Below are 18893 nucleotides of genomic sequence, written 5' to 3'. Positions count from 1 at the left end.
TTCCATCCTGCATATAAAATAATACACTCTAATTATTGAAGAAAAATTTTAAGTTTATTTCATCGAAGCAAATAGAAGACATCCTCAGCAACAAAACGGAATTTATTGTTTTGATCTTCAAATTTCCGCATTTCAAGTTCCTACATCGACATTATTTGTATGCCTTCCCATTTACACTTTAGCAATGGTTCCCACGCCACAACTCCATCATTTTTTTGTAAAAACCTTTTTGTGTTATTTGATTTATCCAGATTACTACTCTCGTTTTCAATGTTATTCTCACAACGTTTCGGCCGATGTAACCGCTGACCTTCTTCAGTTGGATCTTATCGAACTCGGGAATCTTTACAGAATTTTGAATGGAACGCTTTATTTCACTCGATTAAGATTCTCTAGTCCGACAAGATTCACCTGAAGATGGTCGGAAGTTACATTGGGCGAAAGATTTTATTCTTAACTAGCAGGATCCGTGTACCGGTGTTGCTCGGTGGAAGTATGCCTCCCAACCCAGCTGTGAAAAAAAAAATTAAGTACCTTTGTTAGTTGTATCCATTGTCCGCCCATGATAATGGCAAGCACACTTTGGTAGTTTGTGAATTGTATAATTGTCGCTCTATTTCTTTAGAATTTAATGAAATTGTTAATTCTGTTATTTTTACCATACGTAATTGAATATAATTCACTGTAAATGAACTGAAAAAAAATAAATAAAAACACAACAATAAAACAGTAAATAAAATAAGAACACAATACATTAAATTTAAATTGATTTAAAATATATATGTGTTCGATGAAGCATGCTGCATTAATTTTAGTATTTATTTTAGTTCATGTAAGCAGTTACCAGAAAAGATGTCCCCGTTATTTTAGTAAGAACGAATTACTATTTCGGTCAATGTGCAGTAGTTGTTCAACCTGCAGAGTGTGTTTATTCCGAAAGCCGGTCTTAACACGGGGCGGTTGGAAAATTAGATACACCCCCCCCCCAACCTCCCCATGTTGAGAACGGCCTTCGGAGTAAACACCCTATGCATGGTGGGCAACCAGTGAACAATGAAGGAAAAAAAAATCATAAAATAAACTATTTGCTTTTGTTATATATTGGTTGAAATTGGAATAGAGATGATATATTAAAACGTGTCATGTGTTATCTAGTGGATGTAAGATATTGTTCTTTTAACAGACAGATAATAAACGTATAAATCGTATGTATGTTGTTAGCCAGGGGACATGATATTGACATGTAAACTGAATCATGTTCTATCAGACTTATCGCACGGGATATTTTTACAGTTCATATGTAATAAGAATAATATATGCTTCATACCTTTTGTTTTCTTGAAGATTTCTTCTGTATCTTCCCGCTTCTCCGTGACAACCATGAAGCCATCAGCACCATATAATTGAGACAACTGTTCTTCTTTGTGAAAACCATAAAACAACTCTTTATATTTTTATAATATAAATTTATTAAAGTTGTCTCAATTGGTTTTCACAGGATCTGCAGTTTCTACATTTTCTGTTCATACAGCTCACTCCCAGCTGTCTGTCCACCCTTGTCTACGTCTGTCTGCTCTGGTGGTCAATCCTCAACTCTCCCAATCTCTCCAAAACTAACTGCATCACGTGTTCTCTTACGTCACCTAATTACGTGTCTCATACCAATCTAATCCACCTAGTTATTTGTTTATTCAAAACCAAAAGAATGTTTACATCTATTTTCTATTTTCGCATTCTTTTTGCGATTCACACGTCAATCATTTATTTCACAATTTAATTGTTTATTCTTCTAATCATAATAACTAATCCAGCGACCATCCGTCGCTCAAATCAATAAACAAGAATACAATAACAATAATAATAATGTTTTGACCATTGCTCCCGCTTGCAACAGTCAACAGATACTACGCTATGATCACAGCCCAAAGGGTCATAACATTACACTTTCTTAGAATAGCGTTTTCTTGTTGGCATTTATTTAAAAGTAATAAAATCTAATAAATATGTTACCTATTGGGTTTTGTTGGATAAAAGTATTCCTGTTGGAATTTCCTTTTAAAGTAATTAAATCTATGCAAATCTGTGCTCATATTTTATGTTCGCCGCTTGTTACATCACTAACAAAAAAAAAATGTGCAAAATGCATGAAAATGTTGCCGTAAATAAGTACTCATTCTGAGAACCGAAAATGTTGCCGTAAATAAGTACTAATTCTGAGAACCAAAAATGTTGCCGTAAATAAGTATTAATTCTGAGAACCAAAAATGTTGCCGTAAATAAGTACTAATTCTGAGAACCGAAAATGTTGCCGTAAATAAGTACTAATTCTGAGAACCAAAAATGTTGCCGTAAATAAGTACTAATTCTGAGAACCGAAAATGTTGCCGTAAATAAGTACTAATTCTGAGAACCAAAAATGTTGTCGTAAATAAGTACTAATTCTGAGAACCGAAAATGTTGCCGTAAATAAGTACTAATTCTGAGAACCAAAAATGTTGCCGTAAATAAGTACTAATTCTGAGAACCGAAAATGTTGCCGTAAATAAGTACTAATTCTGAGAACCAAAAATGTTGTCGTAAATAAGTACTAATTCTGAGAACCAAAAATGTTGCCGTAAATAAGTACTAATTCTGAGAACCAAAAATGTTGCCGTAAATAAGTATTAATTCTGAGAACCAAAAATGTTGCCGTAAATAAGTACTAATTCTGAGAACCGAAAATGTTGCCGTAAATAAGTACTAATTCTGAGAACCGAAAATGTTGCCGTAAATAAGTACTAATTCTTAGAACCAAAAATGTTGCCGTAAATAAGTACTAATTCTGAGAACCAAAAATGTTGCCGTAAATAAGTACTAATTCTGAGAACCAAAAATGTTGCCGTAAATAAGTACTCATTCTGAGAACCGAAGTTTGTTTATGTATAATAATGAGAAAGTGTAGTCGCCGTCGTCGTCAAAGTAAAAGAATTAACAGTGTTAGTTTATTGAGAAGTATAAAGAAATATTAAATAGTTATTATCATGTAAATGCGTAACGGAACTAAGAAAAGTAAATGAAAAATGAATGAAGAAAAAATAAAATAAATATGTGGCTTATTGGTTCTGTTGGATAAGCGTCTTATTGTTGTCAATTGTTTTAAATTAATTTAATCTATGCAAATGTGTCCGAATAATTCTTTTTGTCGCTGCTTTATGCATCCCTTAAAGAAAGAATCCGAGAAGCGCATGTCGTAATCAAGTACTAGTCCTGAGAAACAAATTTTTTTATGTGTAGTAAGAAGAATGCGTCGTTGGCGTTGTATTAAAACTAAAATAAGTTCCAATGTTAGTTTAGTAAGAACAGTAACGAATTAGTAATTATGCGTACAGGAACTAAAATGACTTTTATAAAATAACCGCAGAGAAAAATGAATAAATTAATAAATAAATAAAATATGTGACCTAATAGCTTAAAAATCATTTTTTGTTTGTTTGTTTGTTTGTATCGTACACAATCACTGGGAAAGTGACTTACAGAAATCCCGATCAGCTAAGTTTGACAAACTCGTAGTGATGTACAAATATTTAAGAAAACCTACATAATGTAAGCCAACAGATCCCTCAAAGTATCCAAGGCTAGATACTATACCGTAATTGTGTGAGGCTGACGCCATTTAACATTTATACTGAACGTTCGTTTATGAAGGGGGAGAAGCATTAATCAAGAATATGGGAATAGTCAGAGTTCAGCCAATCGAAGTAAGCGGAATTATGCTGGGGAGAATTAATTAAATAGGTCGAGTGTAAAGGAAAAATTATGTATATGTATGTAATAACCAGTTGATGGCGGTCAAAGCTCAGCAGGGTAAGAAAATGTAGAATTGGCCCCAGTGTCAAGTGGTAGCAGTGAGAGCATTAAATAGAGAGAGAGAAAGAAAGAGAGAGAGCGAAATAAGGAACTTCTTCCTCTGTAAATGTGGCGATTGTGATGGTGCTTCTCAGCGGATATAATGTAACATTTTATTAGTACAACTGAGTGTGGCAAAAATGGTAGTTGTAAGCTACTTGAAATAGTGGCTGTCAGGGTAGATATATTGAATTTGTATGTGGCATGTGTTGTTGAAAAGCTACTTTGGTCCAGAGGGGAATTTCTGCAATCAAAATATTATATAGGAAGTAGATAAATAGAAGTAGATAACATGCTGCGACGTTTTTTTTTTGTTTTTTTTACATAGGGATCACCACTTATCAAGGCCAAGAGGCCACTCGAGGATAAGGGTTAAATAGTGTACAGTAGAAATTGGACAATATAGTAATTATTAGTAATGGAAATTCGGTAAATTTGTTAACAAGATTCACAATAAAAAACTGATAAACCAAATATTGATTTTATGAAAAGAAAGCTATTGATGACAAATAAATAAAAAAGAGATTGGCATTCTGTATATCTGCATTTCCTCTTCTCATTTCCACTTTAACAATGGTCCCAAAGTCCAGACTCGATCTTATTTGTTACATTTTTCCATAAAATAGATGACTTTTTTTTTTGTCTTTTGCTAAAATATTTTTCATTTTTCATTAAAGTAAAATATTTTTTAAAAGATCAACATAAAAAATGTCGTGTGTTTATGTTTATTAATATTTAATAATTAAAATATTTAACAACGAAATCGCAGACGTAGAAATTTATCAAATTTGCAAAGAATGAAAAGAAAAAAATATTGACAACAAAAAAGTTCAAATGATTAATTATTATACAAAAAAATTGTTTAAAATTCAACGATTTAATAATCACAGAAAATTGGTTCGCACACATATCTCTCTCTCTCTCTCTCTCTCTCTCTCTCTCTCTCTCTCTCTCTCTCCCATTTCACTTCCTCTGCCAATCTCGCTCCGGTTCGTCTTACTGCTAATTCCACCTCTCTTTCCCTATCTATCACAGTAATTCTATTTTTTCTATCTTTCTATTTCTCTTGCTCGCTATATTTCCATCTTTCTATCTAGTTTTTTCGTTCTCTATTGCTCTTCTTCACTTTCTCTCTCTCTCTCTCTCTCTCTCTCTCTCCTCTCTATCTTTTCTATCTCGTTTGCTTGCTCACTCTCTATCCTACTCTCTCTCTGTCTTTCTTTTCCTATATATCCCCTTTTTTTATCTCTCTTTCTTGTTCGCTCAGTCTCTCTCACTTTCTCTTTTTATCTATTCTTTTTTCTATCTCCCTTACTTGTTGGCTGTCTTTCTAGCCATCTCTCTCTTTCTCTCTTTCTCCCTTCTATCAATCCCTTTTTCTATCTATTTCTCTTGTTCGCTTACTTTCTCTTTTCATCTTTTTTTTTTTCAGTTTTCTTACTCACTTTCTATCTATCTACCTCTCTCTCTACCTCTTTCCCTCTCCCTCTCTCAATAACTCCTTTATTACAAACTAGCAAAGATATCTGCTCTTTGCGGAGGACTTTACTGTATGGTCGGGTACCCGCTTAGCGGGTACCCGACCATACAGTAAAGTCTCGACCTTAACATTTGATCTAGACCTTGATAGTGTGCACCATCCCTAGGTCGGAGACCATCATCATGCCAAGTTTGGTCATGATCGGTCCAGTGGTTTGGGCTATAGGAGAGTTGTACACACACAAGAACGCTACTCCTTTATATATATATATAGAGAGAGAGAGATAGAGAGAGAGAGAGAGAGAGAAATTATGAAATAAGTTTTAACAAATTTTTAAATTTATCTTACACCTTGATAGTTCCTATTTACTTGCCTCCCCACGAAGGCAGAGTTAGACACAAGGTCGGTTTTAATATGGGGAAAATCTTGCTCATAAAAAGGGCACTCTGAATAGGAACAAAAGTAAAAATTGTCTCCCCCACTGACCGAGAACAGAAAACTTGAAGTGTAGCATCAGAACAGATACTACACTGTGATCTTGGCCTGAAGGCCATTCCGAAATTGTTTGTGGCCTTACAACAACAACAATCCTTTCTCCACAACAAAAATGGTTTCTTACTGTTAATGCTTCTAAAACCAAGCGTCTCTTTTTTTCACCACGAACGCTTCGATCCTTATTTTACTCCAATCAAAACGAATGGCTCCCTCCTTGAGGGAGATCTATATTTTGATATGCTTCTAAGACTGACTTTCACCCCAGATCTACGAGGGTCATTCCAAAAGAAACGCTCCCTATTACTTTTGACTCAAAAAATTGAAGATCTACAATACCAATGAAGTTATAACTTTCTAAACAGGTTATATCTCCAACTTGTGTGGACCTTTGTTATGATAAGGTGCAGCAAACTAATTATTATGGTATCTGTTCGATGCACAGTTAGGGATTAATAGATATTAGTCACCACGATACTACATTTACTCTGGAAGTTTTCTTGTAAACTACTGGGCGATCTACCTGAAATTTAGTATGGACCTTCGTTATGATAAGCTACAGCACACTAATTATTATTGTATGCGTTCGATGCATAATTAGGAATTAATAGGGATTAGTATTTAATGCAAAAATTAGCATACATTTAACCATATTCAACCATCAGTTTTGGAATTAAGTACTTATTCTAAGTCAACGGGCTATTACTTTTTGCCCGTTTTTAATGAGCTAAAAGTATTTTGTTTTTGTTGTTAATATATGCCTAATAAATAAATTCATGTGCTTATTAATCTATCTATATATCTATAAAAGTGAACGTGTCTGTGTGTATGTTTGTCAGTGTACATTTCCCTACGCAATAACTCTGTCAATTTTTAGTCTACAGACTCGAAATTTGATATACAGGGTACTGAGATTTGGGAAAATCTATGTGATCGGTTTTCGGCCAGAAATTTGGCTTTTAAGGGGTCAAAGTTCAACGATTTGACCTTTGAGAACTCTACCAAACTCCCCCAACAATTATGGGTCTAAACACTTGAAATTTTAGATATAGATTCCTTGGACATGGATCTAACTTAATAACTTGATTTGAGCCCAAAACAATAAATGTTAAGGGGTCATAATAGGGGTCAAATTTAAAAATTGACCGCTTTTTTCTTTTTTTTTTTCTTTTTCTTTTTTTTTTTTTTGCTCAACATATACCTCCAAACACCCGGGCAACGCCGGGATGAAATGCTAATAATATATATATATATACCTAAATAAATAAATATGGTTATTAATAACTTGTTTTGGGCCTTATAAAAGAAACGGTTCTTTCTAAAATAGAACAAGATCGCATTATTCCATAGAAACATGATTAGATTCCATTTAATTCCAACTTTTGAATTATTCATTATATATAATAAGTCAGTATGCAGAGAAGAAATAATAGCAGACGGAGTTGAAGGGGAGGAGTGGGGTCATTAAACAGATGAAAATATTCAGTCACCCTGAAAAAGTCAAAAGTCCAATTAACGACCCGTAATTTTCTTTCCACTCGTTTGATTAATGTTTATAGCACTCATCTCTTGTCATTTTGATTGAAGGGTCTCCTCGGTGTCAATGTTGTTGTATTATGCTGTGCCTTATTATAATGTCTATATGAATGCGGTTGTATATAATGTCTTATTTTAATGTTTATGGAAACGTTGTTGAATATGAATTGTCTTATAATGTCTTCTTTTTTTTTTTTTTCCAATTTTCTTATCAGTTTGCTCAAGCTAAAGGATAAGGCATCCTACCGGATGCCAAACGTTCACCCGCTACCTCATATATTCCAAGAGATCTACTTAAAATCCTGACCGTCCCTTTAAGGACAATTGTTTGAATCACTCTTGCACTTGATTCACCGGGTATATTTGCCAGGTGGTTTTTTAAATTCTTTTTCACCAGTCCAGTTACTCTTATAAATGATGAATTGATAGAGATCTTCCTAAAATTCCAGTTTCTTTTCATGTCCTTGGTATTTTGTTATCTTTTACCTCTCAACTCTGTTTAATCCAACATCATTAACGGACACTAACTTCTACTAAAGGTTGCTTCTTTATCCTTCTTGTCGCATATCACTATGACAGGTTTTATAGCTCCGTTTCCCAGGTAATGAATGCAGTTGTACATGATATGTCTAATTATAATGTCTTTTTTTCTTTTTTTTTTTTTTTTCCATTTTACTTCACCTGAAGTTCTCAGAAATCAAGAACCACTTCCATGGGCTAACACGTGATCTCTATATTAGATACATAGATATGAGATACATAGATATTCGAATGTTCCATTAAAGTCCTCCTTTGTATCTCAAGCACGGAGTTAGTAAAGAAGTTGAGAACATAATGTCCCTCTTCCCAAGTGATCATTTAATTATGTTATATCCTTTTTATGGTCTCTTGGTCTTACTGGATTCCAGAATAAGAATTAATCTAGTCTGGTGGATTATCCAGCTTCATGCCGCTAAGTAATATTCCGCATGACCAAACACACCGTTCTGAGATTTAAAAAACTACTGTAAAAACAACAAATGGACTTCTACTTTCTAATTCTCTGTCCCAACAACAACGTGGCAAAAAAAAAAGAAAAGAAAAACATACTGAAGATGAAGTTTTGCTTCAAAATATATTTATGAATTTCAATATAAATTTCAAACAAAATAAATGTCTGTTTATTTTGTAATAATGCGTTGTTTTGACTTCAAACGTATATAATACGTATTTATTTTATTCAAACTCAACCAGCGCTTCTAAGGAACAAAAATCTTAACATTTAGGTAATATCATTCGTTGTAAAATCCAGTGTAGGTTAGCCATACATAGGAGATCTTATTTGGGCCGTGAGTACAATGTGATTTTAAATATGTGGTCAGGGTTTACTTATAGAATAAAATTATCCTCATGCCAGGATCTCCTAACAAACGTCTGTACAAAGAGACTTTAGACATTCGATGACAGTGTTTTCTCCTATATGTGTCTTAGTATAATGTCTTTGCGAATGTGGTTGTATATGATGTGTCTTATAATGTCAATGTGAACGTGGTCTTATTGTAACGTTAATGTAGCTGTGGTTGTATATGATGTCTTATGATGTCCACGTGAATATGGTTGTATATTATTTTTCTTATGATGTCCACGTGAATGTGATTGTATATTATTTTTCTGATGTCCACGTGAATGTGGTTGTATATTATTTTTCTTATGTCCATGTGAATGTGGTTGTATAGTATTTTTCTTATGATGCCCACGTAAATATGGTTGTATATGATGTGTCTTATGATGTCCACGTGAATGTGGTTGTATATTATTTTTCTTATGTCCATGTGAATGTGATTGTATATTTTTTTTCATATGATGTCCATGTGAATGTGATTGTATATTATTTTTCTGATGTCCACGTGAATGTGATTGTATATTATTTTTCTTATGATGCCCACGTAAATATGGTTGTATATGATGTGTCTTATGATGTCCACGTGAATGTGGTTGTATATTATTTTTCTGATGTCCACGTGAATGTGGTTGTATATTATTTTTCTTATGATGCCCACGTAAACATGGTTGTATATGATGTGTCTTATGATGTCCACGTGAATGTGGTTGTATATTATTTTTCTTATGTCCGTGTGAATATGGTTGTATATGATGTGTCTTATGATGTCCATGTCAATGTGATTGTGTATGTGTTCTGTAATGTCTGCATAAATGTGGTTGTATTTGGTGTTTCTTATGTCTAGGGTAATGTTGTATATGATCTCTTATAATTTCCATGTGAATATACAAAGGATGTCCAAAAAGTCACTGAAGGGTTTAAAATCTGTCATTTTACCATTAATGATTATTTTTTTTCTCTATATCAGATATTTTACGTATAATATTTTGAAAATTAATTATGGATAAGTATAGCATTGAACAACATATACAAGTTGTGAAATTGCTTTACAAAAATCAGGGGTCAATTGTTTTGACTCAAAGAGCTTATCGATGACATTTTCATGTTAGAGATGGTCCATGTCATAACACAATTCGAAACATGCTGCACCGATTTGAAGACCAAAGCTGGCAGACCTTGAAACGACATCACTAATAAAAATAGGGAAAGAGTGCGAGAGAGCATGGAACAGCATCCTGAAACTTCGATTTGACGACATTCCACACAACTTGGGATATGTTGAAGCTCACAACACAATATTCTGCACACTTTAAAACTCTTTCCTTTTAAAGTGCAGTTTAACACTTGAATCTTGAAGATTTTGGTCCCCCGATTTATCGGAGAGGGACCTATGTTTTCAGTGGCGTCCATGTGTCCGTTAGTCCAGACTATTGCCAGAAAACCATCCATTAGTTTTTTCCTGAAATTTTGCCAAAAATTGTATTTCATTAAATAGATGTGCACAATAAAAAATTTTTTTTACAAAAATTCCTGTTGTGCCCCAGGGGCTCAAAAGAGGTCAAAAATGCCCCTAAATAGCTAAAAATGACACTTTTTGCCCTATAGCATTTGATCCATCCATTAGATTTTCCTGAAACTTGGCCAAAATGTGGAGGCCATTATTTTTAATATAAATTCAGTATGGGTGACCCTGGCAAAATTATAGTTCACATTCCTCTGGAACTTTTAAGGCTAAAAAAAACATGCCTTTTTGGAGCTCTTTTTTCATATTACTCAAGAACTTGATATGTATACCTATATAGTAGTTTTCCATGGTGCTGAATTCAAATATACATGTCTTAAGGCGTGAAACTGCATCGTTTGTCCGTTTTCACTGGGATTCGGCGTTCCTAGGAGCTCAAAAAGGGTCACAAATGCCCTAAAATTGCAAAAAAAAATGACACTTTTACCCCATAACTTTTGCTCCATCGATTAGATTTTTCTGAAACTTGGCAAAAATGTGAAGGCAACTTTGGCCCTTCACATTTCTCACATTCATCATTTCTTCACTATTTTTTGTGGCGTCATCTCACATGCAGCACAAGAGGTTTCTTATATATTTCCATCTTTTCTATTTTTTTTCTCTTCCTCGTTTTCTTCTAGGGGGTGGGACATCCAACCAGATGTCTGACATTTACTCCTATTTTAGTGAGTTCAACCAAGAGGTATTTTTAGGGTTCTAGCTGTCCATTTCAGTTCAGTGCAATCGTTTGTATATCACTTACACTTGATTCACCAGGTATACTTGCTAAGTACTTTTTAAGTAAGCTTTTTCATAAGCCCAGTTGATGATTGGTATAATTTAAACCTCTTTTAGTTTCAAATTTCATTTCATATCATACATAAGTCCTTGATACTTTATCTTTTCCCTCTCAGCTCTGTTAAGTCATGTGTATATGGTTTGTATATGATGTCTCTTATGATGTCCATGTGAATGTGTTTGTATATGATGTCTCTTATGATGTCCATGTGAATGTGATTGTATATGATGTCTCTTATGATGTCCATGTGAATGTGATTGTATATGATGTCTCTTATGATGTCCATGTGAATGTGATTGTATATGATGTCTCTTATGATGTCCATGTGAATGTGATTGTATATGATGTCTCTTATGATGTCCATGTGAATGTGATTGTATATGATGTCTCTTATGATGTCCATGTGAATGTGATTGTATATGATGTCTCTTATGATGTCCATGTGAATGTGATTGTATATGATGTCTCTTATGATGTCCATGTGAATGTGATTGTATATGATGTCTCTTATGATGTCCATGTGAATGTGATTGTATATGATGTCTCTTATGATGTCCATGTGAATGTGATTGTATATAATGTCTCTTATGATGTCCATGTGAATGTGATTGTATAGTATGTCTCTTATGATGTCCATGTGAATGTGATTGTATATTATGTCTCTTATGATGTCCATGTGAATGTGATTGTATATGATGTCTCTTATGATGTCCATGTGAATGTGATTGTATATGATGTCTCTTATGATGTTCATGTGAATGTGATTGTATATGATTTCTCTTATGATGTCCATGTGAATGCGATTGTATATGGTGTCTCTTATGATGTCCATGTGAATGTGATTGTATATGATGTCTCTTATGATGTCCATGTGAATGTGATTGTATATAATGTCTCTTATGATGTCCATGTGAATGTGATTGTATATGATGTCTCTTATGATGTCCATGTGAATGTGATTGTATATGATTTCTCTTATGATGTCCATGTGAATGTGATTGTATATGATGTCTCTTATGATGTCCATGTGAATGTGATTGTATATAATGTCTCTTATGATGTCCATGTGAATGTGATTGTATATGATTTCTCTTATGATGTCCATGTGAATGCGATTGTATATAATGTCTCTTATGATGTCCATGTGAATGTGATTGTATATGATGTCTCTTATGATGTCCATGTGAATGTGATTGTATATAATGTCTCTTATGATGTCCATGTGAATGTGATTGTATATGATGTCTCTTATGATGTCCATGTGAATGTGATTGTATATGATTTCTCTTATGATGTCCATGTGAATGCGATTGTATATGATGTCTCTTATGATGTCCATGTGAATGTGATTGTATATGATGTCTCTTATGATGTCCATGTGAATGTGATTGTATATAATGTCTCTTATGATGTCCATGTGAATGTGATTGTATATGATGTCTCTTATGATGTCCATGTGAATGTGATTGTATATGATGTCTCTTATGATGTCCATGTGAATGCGATTGTATATGATGTCTCTTATGATGTTCATGTGAATGTGATTTTGTATAATGTCTCTTATGATGTCCATGTGAATGCGATTGTATATGATGTCTCTTATGATGTCCATGTGAATGTGATTGTATATAATGTCTCTTATGATGTCCATGTGAATGTGATTGTATATGATGTCTCTTATGATGTCCATGTGAATGTGATTGTATATGATGTCTCTTATGATGTCCATGTGAATGTGATTGTATATGATGTCTCTTATGATGTCCATGTGAATGTGATTGTATATAATGTCTCTTATGATGTCCATGTGAATGTGATTGTATATGATTTCTCTTATGATGTCCATGTGAATGCGATTGTATATAATGTCTCTTATGATGTCCATGTGAATGTGATTGTATATGATGTCTCTTATGATGTCCATGTGAATGTGATTGTATATAATGTCTCTTATGATGTCCATGTGAATGTGATTGTATATGATGTCTCTTATGATGTCCATGTGAATGTGATTGTATATGATTTCTCTTATGATGTCCATGTGAATGCGATTGTATATGATTTCTCTTATGATGTCCATGTGAATGTGATTGTATATGATGTCTCTTATGATGTCCATGTGAATGTGATTGTATATAATGTCTCTTATGATGTCCATGTGAATGTGATTGTATATGATGTCTCTTATGATGTCCATGTGAATGTGATTGTATATGATGTCTCTTATGATGTCCATGTGAATGCGATTGTATATGATGTCTCTTATGATGTTCATGTGAATGTGATTTTGTATAATGTCTCTTATGATGTCCATGTGAATGCGATTGTATATGATGTCTCTTATGATGTCCATGTGAATGTGATTGTATATAATGTCTCTTATGATGTCCATGTGAATGTGATTGTATATAATGTCTCTTATGATGTCCATGTGAATGTGATTGTATATGATGTCTCTTATGATAATTTCCATTTGAACGTTGTTGTATATGATGCGTCACATTATACGGTTTATTGTATATCATTTGACTTATTATAATGTTTTCTTTTTTTTTTTTTTTAATTTTCTTCCTTTGAAGATTATAATGCTGGGTATGGGGTAGCCAAAGCAGCTTCCAACATTGCCCTACTTTTCATTGAAACCAACAGAGAGCTCTTTTTAATATCCTCGTTGTTTCTCTTTTGCACTTGGTTCGCCGGGAATATTAGTTAGGTAGAACTTCAGGTTCTTCTTCATAAGCCCTGTGGCACCTATAATAACTAGTATGATTGATATCTCCCTAAGATTCCAGTTTCTTTTCATCATACATGAGACCATGATATTTTGGTCTGTTTCTCCCTTTCAGCTCTCTTCAGACCTCCATCATTAGGAACACTCACTTGAACCATGGTTGCAACTCTCTCTGACTTATTCCATATAACTATGGCAGGTTTCACAGCAGTATTTTCAAGTGTGTTATTAAAATTCTTATGTGAATGTGGTTGAATATGATAGTTTAATTAATTTTCGTTTTATTTGAGTGGTCAGTCTTAGAAATAAAGGACCCCTTTCCTGGGGCGAACACTTGATCTGTATATGGGATGTTTAAATATTCGAATGTTCCGATAATGTTTTTTTTTTTTACCTGTCAAAAGTTGAGTTAGAAAAGAACTGAGGAACATAAATCTTCATTTCAAATTATTAATGTCCGTGCAAATAAGGTTCTGTATCATGTCTCATGTATATTGTTTTTGTTTTTTTGTTTTTGTATTTTTTTTTTGTATTTTTTTTTTCTCATATCATATCATAATCTAGCTGAGGATGGGGCATCCTACTGAATGTCTGACATTCACATAACTGAAAGATGCATTCAAACCGATAGGTCTTTTTAAGATTCTAACTGTCTCTTTAATAGCAACTGTTTGCATCCCTCCTTGCACCCGGTTCGTCGGATATATTTGCCAAGTAATTTTTAAATTGATTTTTATGGGTCTGGTTGCTCCTATAATTACTGACATAATGGAAATCTTCCTAAGATTCCAGTTTCTTTTCATGTCATACATAATACCTTGGTATTTCGTTATCTTACCAAAATATACTTGTACATTATTTGTCGCAGGAATTACTTTTTTTTTTTTTTTTTTTACAAAGGAGTCAGCACTTATCAAGGCCCAGAAGCCACTCGTGGGTAAGAGTTAATGAGTGTACAGTAGTCAATGTTAAAATATTGTAGTAATTGTTAGTAGTGGAAATTTGTTAAAATTGGATTACTTAAGGGAAATGGTTCATCAAGAACTTGTTTACGTTGGACTTAGAGACAGCCATATTGTAGTCAGCTAGAAAGTAGGGAAAAGGAAGAGAGTTCCACAAGCGTTCAGTTCTAAGAAAGAAGCTTTGTTCATGGAATCTACATTTAGGTTTAGGCACAGATAAAGAGTGAGGGAAATTATTGATAGTGGTTTTGGCCAGACGAGTGTTTTTTTGTGAAAGTTTGGCGAGGGGGACCATAGATTGGAGCTCAGACGAGCACTTGCCATGAAAATAATGATAAAGCAGAGACAGGCTCACAACGTCTCTTCTGTGGGAAAGATGTTGCAGAGAAGAGAAAAGGGCATCCACCACTAAGCTATGAAATCTATTTTGAACTCTGTCAAGGCAGGATAAAGTGCTTCTACCAGCTTTTGTCCAGATGTGGCAACAGTACCCCATCCTTGGACGTACTTGGCTCTTATACAGGTAGAGAATTGCATCAGCAGTGAGATATCTACTCAAGCGTTAGAATGATCCCACCATTTTTCCAGCAGCATTGGCAACGGATTTGATGTACGTGTTCCATCTCAGATCAGGATAAAGGTCAGACCTAGAAGCTTGTCAAAATATGAAGCCTCCCCAAAACAAGAGCCATTTATTTCAATTGATGACAGACAGAGATCAGAGCGTTGATGATGGAAAGATAGAAGCTTGGATTTAGATGCATTAAGATTAACCAGCCACCTCTTTCCCCATTGCAACACTATGTATTATATGATTTGCCTCTTCAAAGTCTGCATGGAAATGATTATCGTATTGTTTTTTATACTAATAAGTCACTAATTACTATGGCCAAAGACGATTTTAGGATAAGTGTTAATGTGATTGTCAATTGGATGATGATCAAACTAATATAAGATCCGAAACAAGTGATCAAATGAGTATAATTTCATAACATAAGAGGAGAGCTTGACAAGTATTTGTTTACATTAGACTTGAAAGCAATCATGTTATATTCAGTTCGGAAGTAGTCTTAAAGTATTGTGTTCCACAGATGTTAATTTCTTAGGAAGAAACTCTGTTGATGGTAGTTCCAATGAGTTTTAGGTAGAGCAAGATGGAAATGAAATTTCTTTGTAACTAGAGTTTCTGCTGTGAATGTTTTTCTGTAGAAAAAAACATGGATCCGCTTGCCTGTTTCCCTCCCGACTTCAACCTGGATGTCTTCAAGTCCAACACAAACAAATTCCTGAAGAACCCCACCCCCTAAGTAATGACACCTTACCAATTCTCCAATACTATTGCTACACTATCCCATTGAGTACTGTACACACAATAACCCTTATCCCCGAGTGGCCATTGGGCCTTGATAAGTGGTGAACTCCATGTAAAAAAAAAAAAAAAATTACCATTTCAAAATGTAGTCATATATTTTATGTCTACCCCAATTTGTTTTTTTTTTTGTATCCGTGTAATTAGACAAAAGACGTAAATCATGTGATTTTCTCGTTAATTTATCTTTGTCAGATAATATACAACTTGCCTAATTGTTCTGCATTTCTTATATCTATATGAATGTTGTGACTTATAGCATGTTTTATTATGTAAATGTGATTTTATATGACATGTCTTATTAGCGTTTATGTAGATATGATTCTATATGACATGTCTTATTAATGTTTATGTAGATGCGATTGTATATGACATCTTATTAATCGCATGTAAATGAGGTTTTTGTAGATGTGGTTATATATGATATTTATTATTAATGTCCATGTAGAAGTGATTGCATTAGGCGTATTATTAATGTCTATCTAAATCTGATTCGATACGATGCATTTCATCAAAGTATATGTGTTCTTTGGCATGCATTATCAATGCCTACATTAATGTACGGGCTTATGACATGTCTTATTATTCATGTATATGTGATTGCATATGACATGTCTTATTAGATCTTTGTGTATATGACAGGTCTTATTAGATATTTTTATATATAACACGTCTTATTAATAGTAGATGTGGTTGTATATGACGTGTCTTATTAAGGTTTCTGTAGATGTGATTGTCTGTGACGTCTTGCTTAGGGTTATACAGATGTGATTGTTTCAGACATGTCTTGATTAAGGTTTATTCAGATGTGGTTGTACGTGACGTTTATTAATGTTCATTTAGATGTGGTTGAGTATGACATGTCTCACTAATGTCTGTAGATATGATGCATTTCATCAAATCTATGTGAAAATATATATATCTCGTATTTCAAAATGAAGACACCTACTTCCATGTTTGCCTTAATTTTATTTCGATACTCATATAATTAGACAAAAGACATAAATCATAATTTTCTCATCAAATTATTTCTATTTCAGATGATCTACAACTTAACGAACGGCTCCCTTGTATCTCCTGTCAAAGTTTTTTGTTCGGCAAAATATGTCGGTGTTAATCAGTCTGATGGAATCCTTCCAGGTAAGTGACAACCAATACAAAGTGTACGATTACTATTCCTTCATGTTGACTAGCAGAATCGTGCTAAAACTACCAGTGGCAGCAGAGAAGGTTGACACCAACGATTTGAATAGTTAATCATGCGACAAGAATAACAAAGAGTTGCAAGTAAGTTTCTGATGCCATATTGCTAAGAACCAAAAAAATGGGGGGGAAAAAAAAAGGAAACAAAAATGGTGAGAACTGTAAGAAAATAAGTCGCATTATTGAATTACTCTGAACACATAGCATGAAACTTTCAAAAGGTCATTTCTCGGAATATGAGTACGCCAATACCAATGAAATATACTTTGTAAACATTTTTTATATCTCCAACTTAGATCAAGTTTGATAAGATCTACTCCATCTGTCTAAAACCGTGGTTCCTAACCTTGTAGACATACACAAAACATTTTGGTTGTCATGCCTGTGTGTGTGTGTGTGTGTGTGTGTGTGTGTGTGTGTTTATATATCTATAAAAGTGAACGTGTCTGTGTGTCTGTGTACATTCCCCTACGCAATAACTCTGTCAACTTTAAGTCTACAGACTCGAAATTTGATATACAGGGTACTGAGATTTGGGAAAATCTTTGTAATCCATTTTCGGCCAAAAATTTGGCGGTTAAGGGGTCAAATTTCAACGATTTGACCTTTGAGAACTCTACCAAACTCCTCCAACAATTTTGGGTATAAACAACTGAAATTTTAGATATAGGTTCCTTGGACATGGATCTAACTTAATAACTTGATTTGAGCTTAAAACAATAAATGTTAAGGGGTCATAATAGGGGTCAAATTTAAAAATTTGGCCGCTTTTTTTTTTTTTTTGCTTAACATACTCCTCCAAATACCCAGACAATGCCTGGCTGAAATGCTAGTATATATATATATATATATATATATATATATATATATATATATATATATATATATAGCTACAGTGTAAAAGATGACTTAGCAACTGAGTTTAAATCCTTCAAACGGTAGGAATTATGATTTCCTAGACTGAAGATTGCATAAGCATGAAAAACTAGTGTCTGTCAGTAAAAACAAGTATTTCAAATAAAAATATTGTTATCACCCCCCTTCAACAACGATTGGGCCTCTATGAGAATTTATAATAAACTGTCAATCTATGCATAGTACAATATTTCAGGCATTGCTATGGAACAATATGTCGCTACGCTTAATGTATATGTTCGCCTTACTACAACGTGGTCGTCTTCAAGTCACATGTAAACAAATTCTTGTTGAGCCGTCCCCTTAATCAAATTCCACCCAATTTCCACCACTAACAATTCTCAAGCTGTTGTTGTCTCAGTAACCATCTTACACTCATTAACCCTTATCCTCGAGTGGCCTTTGGGTCTGTGGTGACCCCCTTATAAAAATAAAAATAAACTACCATGATTCTATCAACCATAGTTTGTACATTTGACTTTCATTAGTTATTTGATATACATAACATAGCATTCGTCAACGTTTCGGCCGACGTAACCTCCAACCTTCTTCAGGTGTATCTTGTCAAACTTGGGAATCTTTCTGTTGAACTCTGGAAGTACTTGGTGAAATTAAATTGTAAACTTGCACTCTTCTGGA

At 33.8% G+C, this 18893-nt stretch overlaps 1 protein-coding gene across 1 annotated transcript in view; it reads left to right on the top strand.

Annotated features, from left to right (window-relative positions):
- LOC145255806 (uncharacterized) overlaps positions 1–18893 on the top strand; it is a 654582-nt gene that overhangs the window by 463498 nt on the left and 172191 nt on the right. Inside the window, exon 8 of the mRNA XM_080114494.1 lies at positions 17177–17276. Within this exon, the coding sequence (XP_079970620.1) occupies positions 17177–17276 (100 nt within the window). The remainder of the gene's footprint in view (positions 1–17176; positions 17277–18893) is intronic.

This window comes from Euprymna scolopes, chromosome 31 (assembly GCF_053919585.1).
Source record: "Euprymna scolopes isolate OS-2025 chromosome 31, ASM5391958v1, whole genome shotgun sequence".
In the NCBI taxonomy this organism is placed as follows: Eukaryota; Metazoa; Mollusca; class Cephalopoda; order Sepiida; family Sepiolidae; genus Euprymna; species Euprymna scolopes.
This window is presented reverse-complemented; position numbering and strand designations above follow the sequence as displayed.